A 15,940-nucleotide genomic window follows, 5' to 3' on the forward strand; every position below is an offset into this window, starting at 1 on the left:
AGTATGTTTTCAACCCCTGTATCGACTTCCCACTTTATTTGCCGTAAGGAATTAGGTTTAATTTATTTGAGTGACTACAGCCGCACCCATCTACCCCTTCTGTGGTTGTCTATTTACAGACAGAAGAGGCATCTTTAACAAGAATATAGCGGTCAACTGCTTGGCCTGTGATAGGGGCTTTTCTATACCTTGGTTGGCTTTCTTGAAAAAAATCCTCGGAAGAAATTGGCTTCACGGATACCTTTTCTGCCATGTCATCTGGCTCTCCCCCTGGTAAAAAAGCACATCTGTACCCTACTGCTCGAGCGTGTGCAGTCAGAGAGAATGAGGGCTGAGAGAAAGAAAGTGACTGCTGCAAAGTTTTAGCAATTTACTATTGAAGCCCCTACCTCAAGTTATTTATAGAATAATATTAGCAGCTGGAATCGAGTTTTGTTATTTCGTTTTAGGGCAGGTATAATGCAATATTATTTGCACTTCCCGTCGAGTTTTCAGTCTAAGCTTGATTCCAGAATATGCCCATGCAATAACTCTTCCAAGCAATCTACGATCCACTTTTTATTCTTTTGTGGTTACTATAAGTTTTATACAAAAAATATCTAGTTCCATTTTTGAGGCTTAGAAACTTTCTCAGGCCTATCACTCACTGCTAGAACCTGCTCAGGCCTATCGCTCACTGCTAGAACTAGAGGGGGAGGATACCTGCTACTGCATAAGTTAGTTCCTGTGAGCGGCTGTACGATCTAGAACCACTATATGTTCTGATCAACCACAATATGTATTTAGGCGGTTTACTCATGCTGCAGAGCACCAATGCTGCAACTGCTGTCCGTTTTATACTTGTATTAGTTGCTCTTATTAGTATGCTTTGATTTTAAAGACTTGATATTAATGTGTGACTTTTTATAGTTGGTTTTGTTTGTTTTACCCTATTTATGGTCATGGATTTTATATTTCATTGAAATCAACTTGTACTTGTATACGTTTATGGCTGCGATTCAGCTAAATAAAGTAGCCTTGTCTGTCTGTCTGGAGGCAAGAAAACAAACAGGGTAATGTGCGCCCACTTACACAAATGGTGTGATTTGGAAACGGGAAAGTGTTGTACAGCACCATAAAAATTGTTCATATGCACCCAGGAGAATCTAACATTGATGAAAGCTTGAAATAAGGAGACCATTGATGTCTGAATGATGTCAGCTCTGGACCCAGATAATGAGGCCAGGATGGGGGGAAAAAGCACTGGGCAACAACGATGGGCTGTGAGACCCTTTCTCCTTTTATGCCTGAGCCGAGATAAGGAGGAATAAGACAGTGTGTTTCTTTTGTAGGTGATATCTGACCAAGCTGATACTCGGTCAAGAAACTTAACACCTCAGTGGACTAGTCCTTTTCTCCTTATGGTTCTTGGTTTTTCCATTAACAGAGGGAGAAGACAAAGCCTTGTAGTGTTGAGTAAGTGCTTATACACCTTACGTACAAAGCCAACCAAAATACCACAGACTCAGTAGACATGTGATTAACTGTAATCTAACCAACCTTCGTCTGAGATCTGGCCAAGGCCTAAAAAACATAAGAATAACATAACCATGGTAATTTGGGGGCACCAGTCCCATCTGTCAAAATTCCACAGACCACATTTGCAGGAAATTAGCTGCCATATACATTAGAATTACCACCAACTTGATTTCCTAGAGATGCTACTCTGACAAGATCAGAGCAACCTCCTCTTATGTCTTTGGTACACTGCTTTTAGAGTGCATGAAAACCATTACTGGTGTCTTCGTGCTAGAGCTAAATATAAATCTCACAGATAAACCAAAGGATAAATTCACCAAGATACTACCTAGGTCTTCAGTTATTTGTAAAAAGCTAAATATTTGTCAAGGATCAGGGAGAGACAGGAAGATCATTCCAAAACCAAGGGATCAGAACTAAGGATGCATTGCTTTTTCTGCCATAGTGGGGTAAGCAAAGGAACATCACCTAAGCGAACTGTAAGGGTTAAAATGAAAAACAATGTGTATATACTAAAATGAGGAAATCTACTACTCAATAACCGAAATGTACTAAGCACTGGACACTGACTAGCACATACTGCTGCACCAGAGGCCAGTTGTAGGCACAGCACCCAAGAAAACAGAAGTGAATGGGCATGCGTACAAGAAAACTGATGCACAGAAAGTAATTTGTTTATACAATCTTTCAAGAAGTAGTGTCTCGGCAGCCCACGCATTTGAAGTAAAATCTCATAGATTTGAAAAAGGAGAGAGCAAGACAGAGGAAGATGATGCAGTTTCCTAGAACAAACTCAAAACATATATGATGTGGTCAAGTAGCTAAACTGGCTGTTAAGAAATCCGAAAAACTCAGCTCTGACCCCAGTTTGCTGGCGTGACCAAATTTTACCACGCTTTGCAAATGAATTAATCTCCTTCTGTATCAACTCTCTTATACACCAAACACAGACTACTTAGAACTGGTTAATCTCTGTCATTATGGGGGTTATTACAACTTTGGAGGAGGTGTTAATCCGTCCCAAAAGTGACGGTAAAGTGACGGATATGCCACCAGCCGTATTACGAGTCCATTATATCCTATGGAACTCGTAATACGGCTGGTGGTATATCCGTCACTTTAACGTCACTTTTGGGACGGATTAACACCTGCTCCAAAGTTGTAATAACCCCCTATGTGTTTTATAACATGCTTTGGCAGTTGCAGTTTACATTTTAAACAAAGGGGCAGTTTTTAGCCATTGGGAACAGTTTGCATCCATATAGAACTTACTCGCCATCCACCTCTGGCCTTTTGCACACACAGTGAAATTTTCCTCCAAAGTCGATGTAGATATCATCGTCAAGAACATTGAATATCTTGCCAATAGCGATTTTATCTTTGGCAGGTCCCATCTGGATTAAAGGAGAACACCGCAGCATAGTTGCAAAGGATTCGGTATTCTTTGAGTCTCCCTAAAAGAAATTACACAAGCACACAATATTCACTACACAAGTTTCAACAATGTCAAATGCATTTCAAACACAGAGCTCGCATGTATAACAACCCTCCATGTACAGCTGCTGACCCCCACACAACGATTCCCAAAAACTCATACTCAGCGGTAGGTCACCACCCCGGTAACAATGCCTACCTAAGGATATGTGACCCTGCAAAAAAGGTCAAACACTCACAGCGGGATAAAACAGCCCTAATCGGATGGATTTTCTATTCCAGCGAAACGCCAGTCCACCCCCACCCCGCAATATGAACGTGAAACCATTTTCTGAAACAGGCACAAGGAGCGAAAAAGAGCACACACATGTGCAAGTATGATTAAATAGGAAAAGGTGCCACATCTGAGCACATTTTGGGATTATCTATTTTCGAGTTCCACCAGCTGTTTTGGACTTTATATTATAGCAAAGACTATCAAAAAGTTGTTTACAATAAAAGAACAACATACTCTGGAACAGCCAAAAGCACACAAATAAAAATAATTTTCCGTGATTTTGAATCAGCAAAGTTTAGTGTCTCAAAGAAAAACAAAGAAGTGATCAGAATAATTCATTTCATACACTGGCAACCACTCTAGGCTACAAGTCATATTTTTGTTCACTGTGTCACCACAGACAGGAACTAACTGTTCATAGGAGATGTGGCCTAGTGGATGAGGCTGGATGGCTCCTATAGAGAAGGGACCATTGTTGAATTAAGGTTGGTTTGGTTTCCTCAAATGAGCACAGGCAGTTTTGGAATTCTGAAAAGGTAGTGGTGGCCATGCACACCGCATCACATCATTGACATATCAGAGGTTCGACAAAGCAGGGAGGATCGAAGCCATGCTTGAAGCGCTTTAAAAAAAAAAACAAATACATAAAATCACACATCTCCATTTTACAGCTAGGAAGACTGGACTTGCATTACAGCAGCCCTTCAATCACTGGAATATGTACATGTGCTTAGATTAACCACATTCAAAAAAGGGCAACACACACTGAGCAATCTATGGCCATTGGCCAGTCTTTTTTCAGCATCAACTCCATACATACCATCAAACTAAAAGACCTGGCTTTAGCCTCGCCCTCTCGTTTATTTAAAATAGGTCAATGGTAGAAAATCTTTCTCATTTCACGATATCGGAAGGGGATAAGAATAATCTACAGCTACCTTGATATTCAGAGAGCATTAAAAATTCCACCTTTTCCATCTATGTACCTAGGATGTGGAACATCCCGGTATCTATCAGGATCACTCCAACACTGCTCCAATTTAGGCAGCAAGAGTTGAAGTCTCACCTTTTAGAACTCTGCATCATAATGCATTAACCCTCAACAATTTAGCTGCCTTTCCTACCACTTGCCATCTTTAAGCTTGATTATGACCATGTACTGTGCTTTTTGCTAGCTTCTTCACGCTACAGAAATACTATATACTTACATGCAAGCATACATCCCCTCTTTCCACAAACATTATTTGTAGGAAACTGGCCACACCTTAAAAATAAAAAAAAGTGATTTGCATATGTGAAAGAGTATGTTCTTCCACTAACCTACAACACCTCCTGTTTATGTGCAGTTACCAATAACTGCTGCCTACACCTCAACCCTCATGCACCTCACCTATCACTTTCCATACAGGCCTAACTACAACCAACACCCTACGCACTCCTAAAAGACAGCACCCACCTGCTGCACATTGGCCTATTTTACAGCCTCGTCCAGGGCACGAAGCACTACATACATTTGATAGTACAATACAGTACAGAAGAATCACTTCAGATGTTTTTCGTTGGCGGTAAAAACAAAACAAAACTGATTACCTCAAAGTTTGATTTAGTATCGTCATGTGAAGGTCCAACATTTTGTATCTGAAAAGTATTCTGTTCTGTGATCTTGTAATTTTGTTAGGAATATAACTTGGCCACTAGCTCTCCGATTAAATCCACCAGCATACACAATTAAAATAACTAATTAAAACAGTTTAACTGGTTGACTGAAAACTATTTTCATCTTCAAGGACCAATTAAATTAACTGAGTTGCATTCCCTATACTGAGGAATATACACAGATGAGACAGTGCGTGTGATTCTTTGAAATGCAAAGTAGCGGCCTTAAGATGTCAGTGATGCAAAAGGCCATTTCCTCCATGCGCGTGCCTTCATAGAATTATGCTTCATCTGCCAGTGGGTATAAAATGACACAATCATGTGCAAGCAGAACAGACTGAATTGTTGAAACCATGAACATGCACGCAGGCTGCCATCAGACTTCTTAACCTATCACAAACGCCTCATTAGAACACTCATCTCTTGCTCTCTGCACAACACATCAATCAGGGCGGATGAGAGATGAGCAGAAAAACAAGATTTAGAAAATGTGTAACTAACACTGCTTAGGAACCATAATAAGTAAAATTCTGATACGCCCTTATAAAAAGAGTTATAAAGCACAAGAGGCAAACCGGCATTGGCAAAGCCAGAAAGTCTTTGGTTGACTGATTGCCTGTTCCCTTTGTCAATGGTTGTTTTGTCATTTGTTTTGTAAAATGGTATTGTTGCGGGAGCTGAAGAGCCCGTGCCAATATAAAATAAAAACAGTAGTTAAAAGCAAAATAGCAGGGCCTCCAGTTTCTGACAATGTCAAGTAACAATATAAAGGGTGTCATTTTAAGTAAGGAAGACCTACTGGCTTTGTTAAAGGATCAACATAACTATAATTAAATGCATATTTCATAAAATCACACACTACAATGTTTAATAATACTGACTGTCCCAAATATGTTCAGTTTTTTAATTACAAATAATTTGAGTCTTTTTAAAAAAAAATTTCACACCACAAAGTGCAGCCGTAGAACCAACCAAAAGGGAGTCCTGTACTCCAGCTGAAGAGCATACAGCTCCAGTTTGGAGTGCTTTAGAAAATATGGTACGTTCTCCTGGGGTCATGTATTATAGCAATGTTGCTGGAGGTTTGCTGCACTCCCTTCAGCCCCCACAGCATTAAAAAAAAGATTGGTGGAGCCTAGGCCCCTTCTGGAGGCACCATAAAATATTATTGAAAAAGCCCTAGCGCATTATGGGGCGCTCCTTCAACGGAGCACTGAATGTTCAATGAGCAGCTCCTGACGCTCATTTATTATTCATAAAAAAATTAAAAAACATTAAAATGGGTGCCTACCTGGGACCCCAACATTATGTATGTGTGATCAGAGAAGCAAGGGGGGACTCCCAGGGAACCTGCCGCCCCCTAGCCACCACCATGGGGGGAGCCGTCTAATTTTATTTTTTAAGTGGGAGTCCCAATGCCCACCCAAGGACCCCCATTTCCGCAATTATTTGTGGGCTGTGGGTGGAGCCTCAATGCTCAACTGGCTCCCCGCGAATGACCCACTGTGGTGCTGGCAGGAGCTGGCTCAATAACTTGGCTCCTGTTTCTCCATCAAAACGTACTGATGTCCACCAAAATGCGTATGGAGCCAAATCCCCTCTCTGTAGTACCCCATAAAAGCTCTTTATTAGGTTGATCACAAAGTTTGCAACAGCAGCACTGTTAAGTCAGACCTAAAAGGGACAAATATGTCATAAATATGGGTTCTGGGGTACAAGGCATGGAGCTCTGTCCACTGGCCAAGTCCTTGCATGATTTGCTCTCTCTCACTGCCCCCTTTCCATAACTGTGAAAAGTCCAGGTTAAGTTCTTGGCACAGAATCTGAACGGAAGAGAATTTGCATAATTATAAAGGTTACGTTAAAAAAGTAATAAAAAAAATACAGGAATTGGAAGATCACTGTAAGGAGTCAGGTTCCACACCGACTTATGGTGACTTAAGGTAATTAAAACACAATTTACTAAGTATAGGACAGAGCAAACGAGCTTTGCTGAGAAGCAAGCAGGTCTTTTAGGAGAGAAGCAATTAGCCAGACGGAATCTTGATCTCCAAGCTTAGGGCTAAGCAAATACAGTCAGTAGCTAGCCGTCCTGCAGCATTATATACACTGCTGAACCTACTGTGTGTGCTGATCAATATGATTAGTTGGATAAAACCAAATTCCTGAAATTCTCCCAAGAATAGGAGCCCTCCTTATTAAATGACCTAGGGTAGCCTCAAAGTACTCCGGGAAGTGGGACAAAAAGGCAAAGAATAAATTTCAATCTTGAATAAAGGGAATCAGCCAGGAAATGGATGATATCTAAAAGCATGAGTTCTCTTCTGACATACTGGATTGAAGGCAAAACTCAAGATTGAGGGGAGGGGAGGAAGGGGACTGGAGAGGGGGAACCAAGAGCTGAAAAGATCCAGCACCCTGGCTCCGTACAATAATTAATCAAAAAATAATGGGATAATGTTCCTAACAGAGAAGATCCTAGAAGGTTACACACTCAAATTCAAAAAAATTGTATTATCATGTTATAGAACTCCTAAGAGATCCACATGAATACAAATACAAATACAAAACCCTAAAAACTCCCCATATTAAAAAACATATTTCATTACAGAACAATATAAAAAATAGATAAATACATAATATAATAGTTCATTGATTAAAACACCAAATTCAGAATATCTACAAGAATGATTGAAAGAATTTAAAAATCTTATAACAAAATCTTTCATTGTGGGGGGAGTAACATAAATCAAATGCCTCTCTATGAGATCTAAACTTAAGCTGCAAGAAAAGGGGTTTCATCCAACATTTCCTTGGAACAGCGAGAGCCGGGCAAACAAATAAGACATGTGTAAGAGACTGTACCCCTCCTTGACATAGATCACATATGCTACTAGAACCATCCCACCGTGAGGTGAGATCTTGCAATGGCAATCTATTTAGTCTAAGCAACATACACAATCGCCTTACCCCATGGTTTATATTACAAGTCAAGTAGGGTTGCATCATTTTCATAGTTACAGAGGAAATTAATTTGTCTAAACCTCTTCTTTTACGACACGCTTCCGTGTCCATCAGAAAGCCTTTAGACCATGACGCTTCCTTCAGAATTTTTTTTAATGATACATAAGGAATTGAAGGACAGAGCTCCAGGTCTAACTCAAGGAGTTGAGTAGCTTTGATGTAATTTCTAAAAAAGACAGATTTTTCCCTCAGACTGCTAAAAATCTCACTATATGCCAGTTTTCTCAATATACAATCTTCACTGTGCATAAGGTTGTGCGCCCATCTTATTACTGCCACAAGGCCTTGCACAAAGATATTCCTAATGCCAAATTCAAAGCGTAATGCAGCCCCCTAAGACTGCATGATTACAAGAGACCCTGCGTTTCAGAATACGGCCTTCAGTTTTTCCCAAAAAATCCCATTTAGTTATATCAATACACTCTATCGCATATAATAAAGTCGCTGGGATCTTTACCTGGTAGGCTGATAGTAAATAGGCAAAATGGCGCTTACCATTTGCTTTATAAAAGGCCGAGAGGCCTTGGGCTAATGACAATGCCTTATTGGTATTCTGGCGTATGTGATCAGCGTCTTTTATAGAAGCCGACAAGATCTTGCCTAAAAACTGGTATGTTGTTTGCTGTTCCAGTTTATGTTGACCTATTACCCAGGGAAACAAGACTTTTCTTCTACAAATCTTCCCAGAGAAGCAAACCACCTGTGACTTAGCTATTTAATTTTCAGGTAGTGCCTCTGTAAGTAACTTTTCAAAGCCGCCATACGATGGTTTAGGCCTTTTGGGGTAAGGTCATACACTACTATGTCATGTGCATACATCAGACACACAATCGGCCTGCCCCCCCCACCACAGGGGCATCACCAGAGGAGTTCTTGAGACACAAAGGTAGATCATGGATATAGAGGAAGAACAGTAATGGGGCCAGTATGCAACCTTGTTTTAAACCATTTTATGTTAATACCTTAGTAGATAAACCCTGTTCTCCGCCCATTAAGATGTTGCACCAAGTTGATGAGTATAGGGCAATCACCAATCGCAGGAGGCCAGATGGAACTCCTAGATCTTGGAGTTTTTTCCACAGTATTCCCCTATTCACTCTGTCAAATGCTGTGGAATAATTGATGAATGCTGCATACAATATACCTCCCCTAGTCTGGACATACTTATCAATTTTATCTTGCATTATCAGGATATTATCTAGGGTGTTATGGGCTTTTCTAAAGCCTGCCTGTTCCACTGGTAAAATACCCCTTTCCTCTACCCAATCCGACAATTGTATGAGGATACTTTTCACAAGTATCTTTCCTGTAGCACCTAATAAAGCAATTTGTCTATAATTAGACGGGATTGATCTATCTCCCTTTTTATGTAATGTGATTAATATACTACCTGTCCGTGATTCTGGTATGGTGCCAAAGGCATAGCTTAGTCCAAAAACTGGTTGAAGTAATTTTGCCCATAACAGAGGCTCCCTTTTAATTAGGGTCATTGGGATCTCATCGGGGCCCATGGCACCTGAAGAACACATTGATGTTATGATCCCTTCTAGTTCTTTCACTGTTGGTATCCCTGTATAACCCCTTTCTCCACCTCTATTTAATACTATCTCCTCTCTCCACATATCAGCACCCTGATTTTCAGTGTATAATTCTTGAATATACAGTTTCCAAACTTCATCTGCTATCGGTGCGGCCACCAAGTTTTTACGATTTCCGCACCCTTCCGATATAATAGACCAGAATTATCTGGGATTTTTCATTACAGCCGCTTCCCTCAATGCCACCCAATTCTGGTCCTCTTTTTTAATTGTCAATTTCAGCTTCGATATTCTTCTTTTTAATTTTGTTATTTCCCTACTCATCTCCTCAGACTTATACTCCAGATGCTGACGTATTAACTTACTCTATTCAAATTCAAAATATGGAGCTGGTCATTATCCACTATCGTTAAATTACGCTCAGGCTTCTTATGCGCTGTAATATTCCTTATCAACTTGGGAAATTGTATAAATGCATCTTTCTCCCACACCTCTAAATTTCCTGTGATATTCTCCAGCAGTGGCTTAACTGATAGCATTTTTACTGTCGATCAAGACATTGTCTTATTTTTTCCCATAATGCTTACATTTACACCTTTTAAAGACCACAAATCTGTTGCCCCTAATTTCAGGCATAGGGAAAGCCTTAAGATTTTATGATCACTATAGGGATTTTCAAGTACCTCCATATCCCCAACTTTTTGAGCCAGGTTATATGAAGCACAGATGTAGTCTATTATAGAGTTGTTCTTAAATGTCTTATGGGTATGAGCTGCAAGAGAATCCATACTGTAACGCCCATTAAGAATGATACAGCCACAGGACCTTTGTCCTTTCAACAAGGAGATGCCCGTTTTATCTGTCCTAATTATAGGGGGAGACTTAATATCTGGGATATTCAGAGATTGTTCTCTATCTCGGTTACTAAAGGCATTAAGCGTAGTGTTAGAAACTTTGCAATTTAAGTCCCCCATCATGATTAAATTGATGGGGTTTCTTATAGCGCAAATTTGTACAAAAAGTTGTTGAAGTAAAACGTCCCATTCTTTTTCAGGAGGGATATACACATTTATAATAGTTACGGGTATTTTCTCACCCTTCTCCCCGCTAAGATGTACTTGTACTATTTGATAAAAATTTGTAGAATCGGGGAGACTGACATATTCCCAGTTGTATCTATAACTTAAAAGCGCGGCTATTCCCCCTTTAGCATGCTCCTTTTTTGAAGGGAGTGCTTTTTTGCTTAAAACTGTATAACCTGGACAGATAAAATCGGTTAGACACCAAGTTTCTTGAATACAAATCAAATCAAGCCCCATTGAACACAAAACTTGTACTTTACATTGATCCTTCCCTAGACCTGCAATATTCCAGGAAGCCAGGGTAGGGCCAGAGCTAAAAACAAGACTGACTCAACTTCCCCCGCGACTTAGGTCTATTCAATACCCCGCTAGCCAATTCCAGTTTTCTTGGATGGCACCATAGCCCTGCGATTTGTGCCCTTCCACCACGTTCACTGCCCTTGTACCTTGATGTAATGAAATTTGAACACTTTCTCCTAACGTGGAAAACAATCCCCCCCCCCCATTCATGACTAAATTTATAGGATCACATCTTTGAGTCTTGGACAGCCCACCCAAAGACAATGACTTCTCTCTAACTGGGATCACATCTATTCCTCTGCGTTGTAACTGGGCACTATTAGCCAGTATTAATTGCACTGTAGTTTTGGAATAGAACCAAACTTTTGCCTGGCTCCTACCTTTAATGTGGTCAGGGAAGACCCTAACAATATCTGAACTTTCAATTAGATTGAGCTCATCTATTTCCAAGAAACATGATAATATGAACGATCGATTTATGCATACATTTGAATCAAATATAGCCAAGAATTCCAAATAGTCAGGTAAGTCGGTCTGCCCATCAGGGGCCATATCCCCTCTAAGTTTTCCTCCCAAACTCAGAAAACTGACCGGGTAAGGCCCCTTATCCACGTTATGGGCCAATTCAATCAGGAACATGCTGGAAGAGTCGGGCCTTACACATGGAATCATTGGAGTCACTGGGTCATCCATCTGAGCCAGTACTTGTGCTTGTCCAACTACCAATGCCCCCCTCAGTCTTGTTCAGAGAATTCTTCAAAGGAAGGGCCGTCTCATAGTATCTGAATTTTCCAACTGTTCTCTCTCTTCGAACTTAACCTTCCATTCTTTTTTTTAAAAATAATTCTCCGATTTCTTTTCTTTCCTGCCCATTTCCCTCTTATTTTGGATATTCTAGTGGTCTGCCCCACATCACTTTCTATTTGATCACTTTGCTGTACTTGCTCCACCTACTTTATAAGTAGGTGATCTTTAGGAAGAAAGATTGGGAATGGTACTGTTCTGGGGGTAGGAACCGTTTCCTTAAACTGGGCGATGTGGTCCAGTGGAGTAGTATTATGAATATAAAGAGAATTAGGAAACAGATTGTCCAAAGAATATATCTCATTCTCTTCCAAGGCATGAATCACTATCTTGGAGTCTCCTTTATCCACCTGTGATTTCCCAGTTTGAGTTTGAGTTCCCCTATCGAGAAGAGCGGGTTTCTCACCTTCAATCTTCAAATCCTTCTAATCCTCAGTACTTGTATACTCCAGGTTAATACCATTAGCGTTCAGACCCAAGCTTTTAGTTGCTTCTTTTTTAGATAAGGTAATCCATTCTGTTGGGGGAATGGCTCATATTTTGCTTTACAAGTAAGGCTTTTAAAATCGAAACCAAAATATCTTGAGTATGGTCAGAAATTTTTACCGATTTCTCCAAAAGTTCCAGGATAGATGATAAAATTATTTCAAGGTACTTGAGAGACTCGGAAAAAACTATGTGTTGTGCAGGAGGTCACCCTAGATCTGTGGTACTAGATGGTGATAAATCTGGGCCTAAATCAGAAAGAAAATGATCCAAAGGGGTACTACTAAATAGTTTTAAACAAGGGTGAGACGATATTAGAGTGTGCTTCTGCGGGTGTCATTGGAATAATTGAGGGTGCTACTCTACAGCTAATCCCCTCATCCAAATCTATATCAGGGAGGGTAAAATCTGTGGCTTTAACCTGACTTATCCCCCCCACAATAGCCCCCCGTAGACCCCTCCTTAGCAGAAGTGCCCTCAGCTACCAAAACATTCGGATCATTGTTCTGAGTAGGACCTAAAGGAGATAATTTAATGATGCCTGGTGTGTTTTCTTCCATAACCACTATTCTCTCACAAGGCTCCTTCGACAAGAAGGCTAAGATAGAATTCAAACTTTTTATATTTACTTGTTGTGCCCCTTTGTTTCTCAGGGGGTTAAATTTAGTTGTTTTACATGCCTGGTTGAGGAAGGACCTACTCCTTCTTGTGCATTTAGACGTCATTCTGTTGGTGCTGTTCCCAATCACCCTCTTGCTACAGAATACTTCAAAAAGTCTCCAAAACACCGCTCTCCAAAATAGGCGGAGTCCAGTATAGTATTGTAAAGTAAAGTAAAGTAGTACCACCAAAATACCACCTGATCCAGGTTGCAGATGCGGCAGGAAGGAATAAAATAGGGAGGCCAGTACCAGGTGGGCAGAAGCAGGAAGGCCAACCCGGCCCCCCGCCCTTCTAACGCTCCCCTAGCGCTCCCAGCACTCCCAACACACCACCCTCTTTATCCTCTCCCCTGCTGCGTGCTTCAGTTTGGGAATTCTGCGGGTTCCGCCGCCAAGCCGAAGCCAGCCCGACTCGAAATCAATAGTCACAATAACTACGGTGCCTTTGTGAATATGAGACCACAAAAGACGAAGAGGTCAGCTAGAGACACTGGAGTCCGGAGGAGGAAAAAACACCTTTTACTCCTGTGAGTCCATAGGAGCCTGTTGGAGTCACAGAGAAGTGCTGGGTATTTTAAGCATTAAGGGGGCTATGAGGCGGTTAAACAGGCGGTTAAACAGACAGGCAGGTGACCGTAGGGGTACCCCCCTTACCTCAGCCACAAGGTCAGGCCAGCTTCCACGCTCCCTCGCCCAATGGACTCCAAGCAATCTCCTCCCCCTTCCTTTCTTTCTTCTCCTTCAGCCCCCAGCTCCCCAGAACTGCAGGACACCTCACCTTGCTTCTCTAAATATGTGCTGGTTTCGCAACCCCCAGCTCCAAGCTCCAAAGCTCCAAATACAACGTGTACCAATTGCTGGACCTGCAGCCTCTCTAGGGTCTTAGGTCACAGGGTCTCAAAGCTCCGCACTCAGGCCCAGGGTCCAAGCTCCAGGTACCAAGTAGAGGAGACCTCCCGCAAGGCCTCTTGTCTGCCATCCGTACGCTATCAGCACCTGGAAACCGGCAACCAGCAGAAGCCCGACTGGGCCCGAAAACAAGAGGGAAGACCTCACCTACCGCCTCCGTCCGCCGGCAGGGTCCCCGGCACCCGGGACCGGCACTGGCCCTGACCGCACCCAGCCGCAAAAAAGAAACAGAAGACCGTCACCAGCAGGTCCAACGGGAGCCGCGACAGCGGCTCACCGCGGCTCACAGTGCGGATGGCTGGTACGGCTGTGTCTCCTCTGCTTAGCGTCCTCCTTCCGCTTCTGGCGTTCCGTGTCTGCAAACCAGAGGCCGCAGCTGAGTCAACTGTGTGAAAGGACCAGCAATTTGTTGTCAAGGGATGCTGCACTTTCTCCAACAAGCACGTCAGAAACACTCACTCAGGTCAAACAGTAGAGGAATTGATCCCTTAATTTTTGGTGCCCTGACACATCCCAAAAGGGATGTCATGCTTTATCATCAGGCTGCTCCTCATAGGACCGGCGCTGCAATATCCTACGGGCCCCACGAAGGGTCACTTTAGCGGATAACCTTTCATCACTCGCTGTATTGTGAAGCCTATAATTGTGAGGGTGTGCTAAAATATGAGATCAAATATGCAGAACTAAATGTAAGTGATGGGAGAAGTGAATAACTAAAACCGTCTAGGGGTTACCAAAACGACATGCGCTTGCGCGGAAATGATTAAGCATTTTTCATCACTGTGGGGTTGCCATTGAGTCATGACACATACATGATGACACATGCATACATACATAATCATCCTTGTGCTTTTTCTTGCCGGTATAAAAAACCATTGGCAAAGCCAAAAAGATAGATTAATGCCACTGAAAGCTGGTAAATATTGTGTTGCTACGGCTTGTTAAAGAATACTGTCAAGGAAAATCGGGACATTGTGTGCCTGCTGCAATTGTATGCACTCCAGTTGTTTCTATAACAGGGTGTAGTCACTGCTCTATTTTGCTGGACTCACAATTAGAAACTTCCACAAAATCCACTGAGTGGCACACTCGAGGCTGGGGTAGAATTGTGATACCAAAAAGGATATATGATATGATAGGCACCACAGTGCAATCTAAATAAAATATTTAAAATAAAAACAAACATAGGTGTCAAAAACATTAATGGGTATTGTTAGAAATTGGCCTAACTTAGAGGTGATGTATATGTATAAAAACGAAAGGTTTGGGCCTGACAAAAGGATTACTTTGCCAGGTCGACATGGCAGTGTAGAACTGCACATACAGGCTCCGCAAAGGCAGGCCTGAGACATAGTTAAAGGGCTTCTTAAGTGTGTGGCACAATCAGTGCTGCAGGCCCACTATAGTTTTTAATTTACAGGGCGTGGGTACATGTAGTACCAACTTTACTAGGGGTGTAAAGTTAATTAAATGCACCAATCGGGGAGCAACCAATATTACCATGTTTAGGAGGGATAGCACAAACACTATGGCACTGGTTAGCAGTGGTAAACTGCACAGAGACCTAATACCAACATAAACAAGGCCAGAAAAGTGAAAGAAGTAGGCAAAAAGTTGAAGGGTAGACCACCCTAAGGCTGTCAGTTTTCACAAGTATCAAATATTTAATAATAACACGAGTACATTAAGAACACCCTTCCTGCCAAAATGAATGACCTGTGCTTACTGAGTAGCTGTTCCATATTTCCAGATTCTACGAATATAAGGACTATCTGTGGTAGGGTCTTTTAAAAGAGGGTAATAAGTTGAAACCTTGACTTCCTTAAAACAAGCATGAAATACATGTCACAGGTAGATCTAATGGCATATGTGGTGTAACACTAATAAGAAAAGCTGATGCATTCAGTGTTATAAACCATGTGCCAAGCATGGATTAAACTGAGGACATTATTTGTGCAAGCCAAGAAAATTACCTGAAGATGCTTGTAGGTAAGCTATATTTGTGTCACAATGGTACGCAATTGCTTGTAAAGCAGGACGTGCATTATACCAGACTTAAAAGGGTACTGACCAGAGAAGCCATTTAGAATACAGTGCTCATATGTGGGCAGGTTACAGAAAAAGAGACAGAGACCTAGAAATGGCATCAACGTGGATTAACAAACCAATTAAAGGAAGGCCTGAATATGTTGCTTACAGTTCATCCAACTGGATCTGTTTTCTTTACAAGTAAGGCAATGGAAGGGAACC

General features: G+C 41.6%; 1 protein-coding gene across 1 annotated transcript in view; it reads right to left on the bottom strand.

Annotated features, from left to right (window-relative positions):
* MRPS28 (mitochondrial ribosomal protein S28) overlaps positions 1 to 15,940 on the bottom strand; it is a 302,889-nt gene that overhangs the window by 172,188 nt on the left and 114,761 nt on the right. The window contains exon 2 of the mRNA XM_069220404.1: positions 2,791 to 2,972. Within this exon, the coding sequence (XP_069076505.1) occupies positions 2,791 to 2,972 (182 nt within the window). The remainder of the gene's footprint in view (positions 1 to 2,790; positions 2,973 to 15,940) is intronic.

This window comes from Pleurodeles waltl, chromosome 2_2 (assembly GCF_031143425.1).
Source record: "Pleurodeles waltl isolate 20211129_DDA chromosome 2_2, aPleWal1.hap1.20221129, whole genome shotgun sequence".
Classification (NCBI taxonomy): Eukaryota; Metazoa; Chordata; class Amphibia; order Caudata; family Salamandridae; genus Pleurodeles; species Pleurodeles waltl.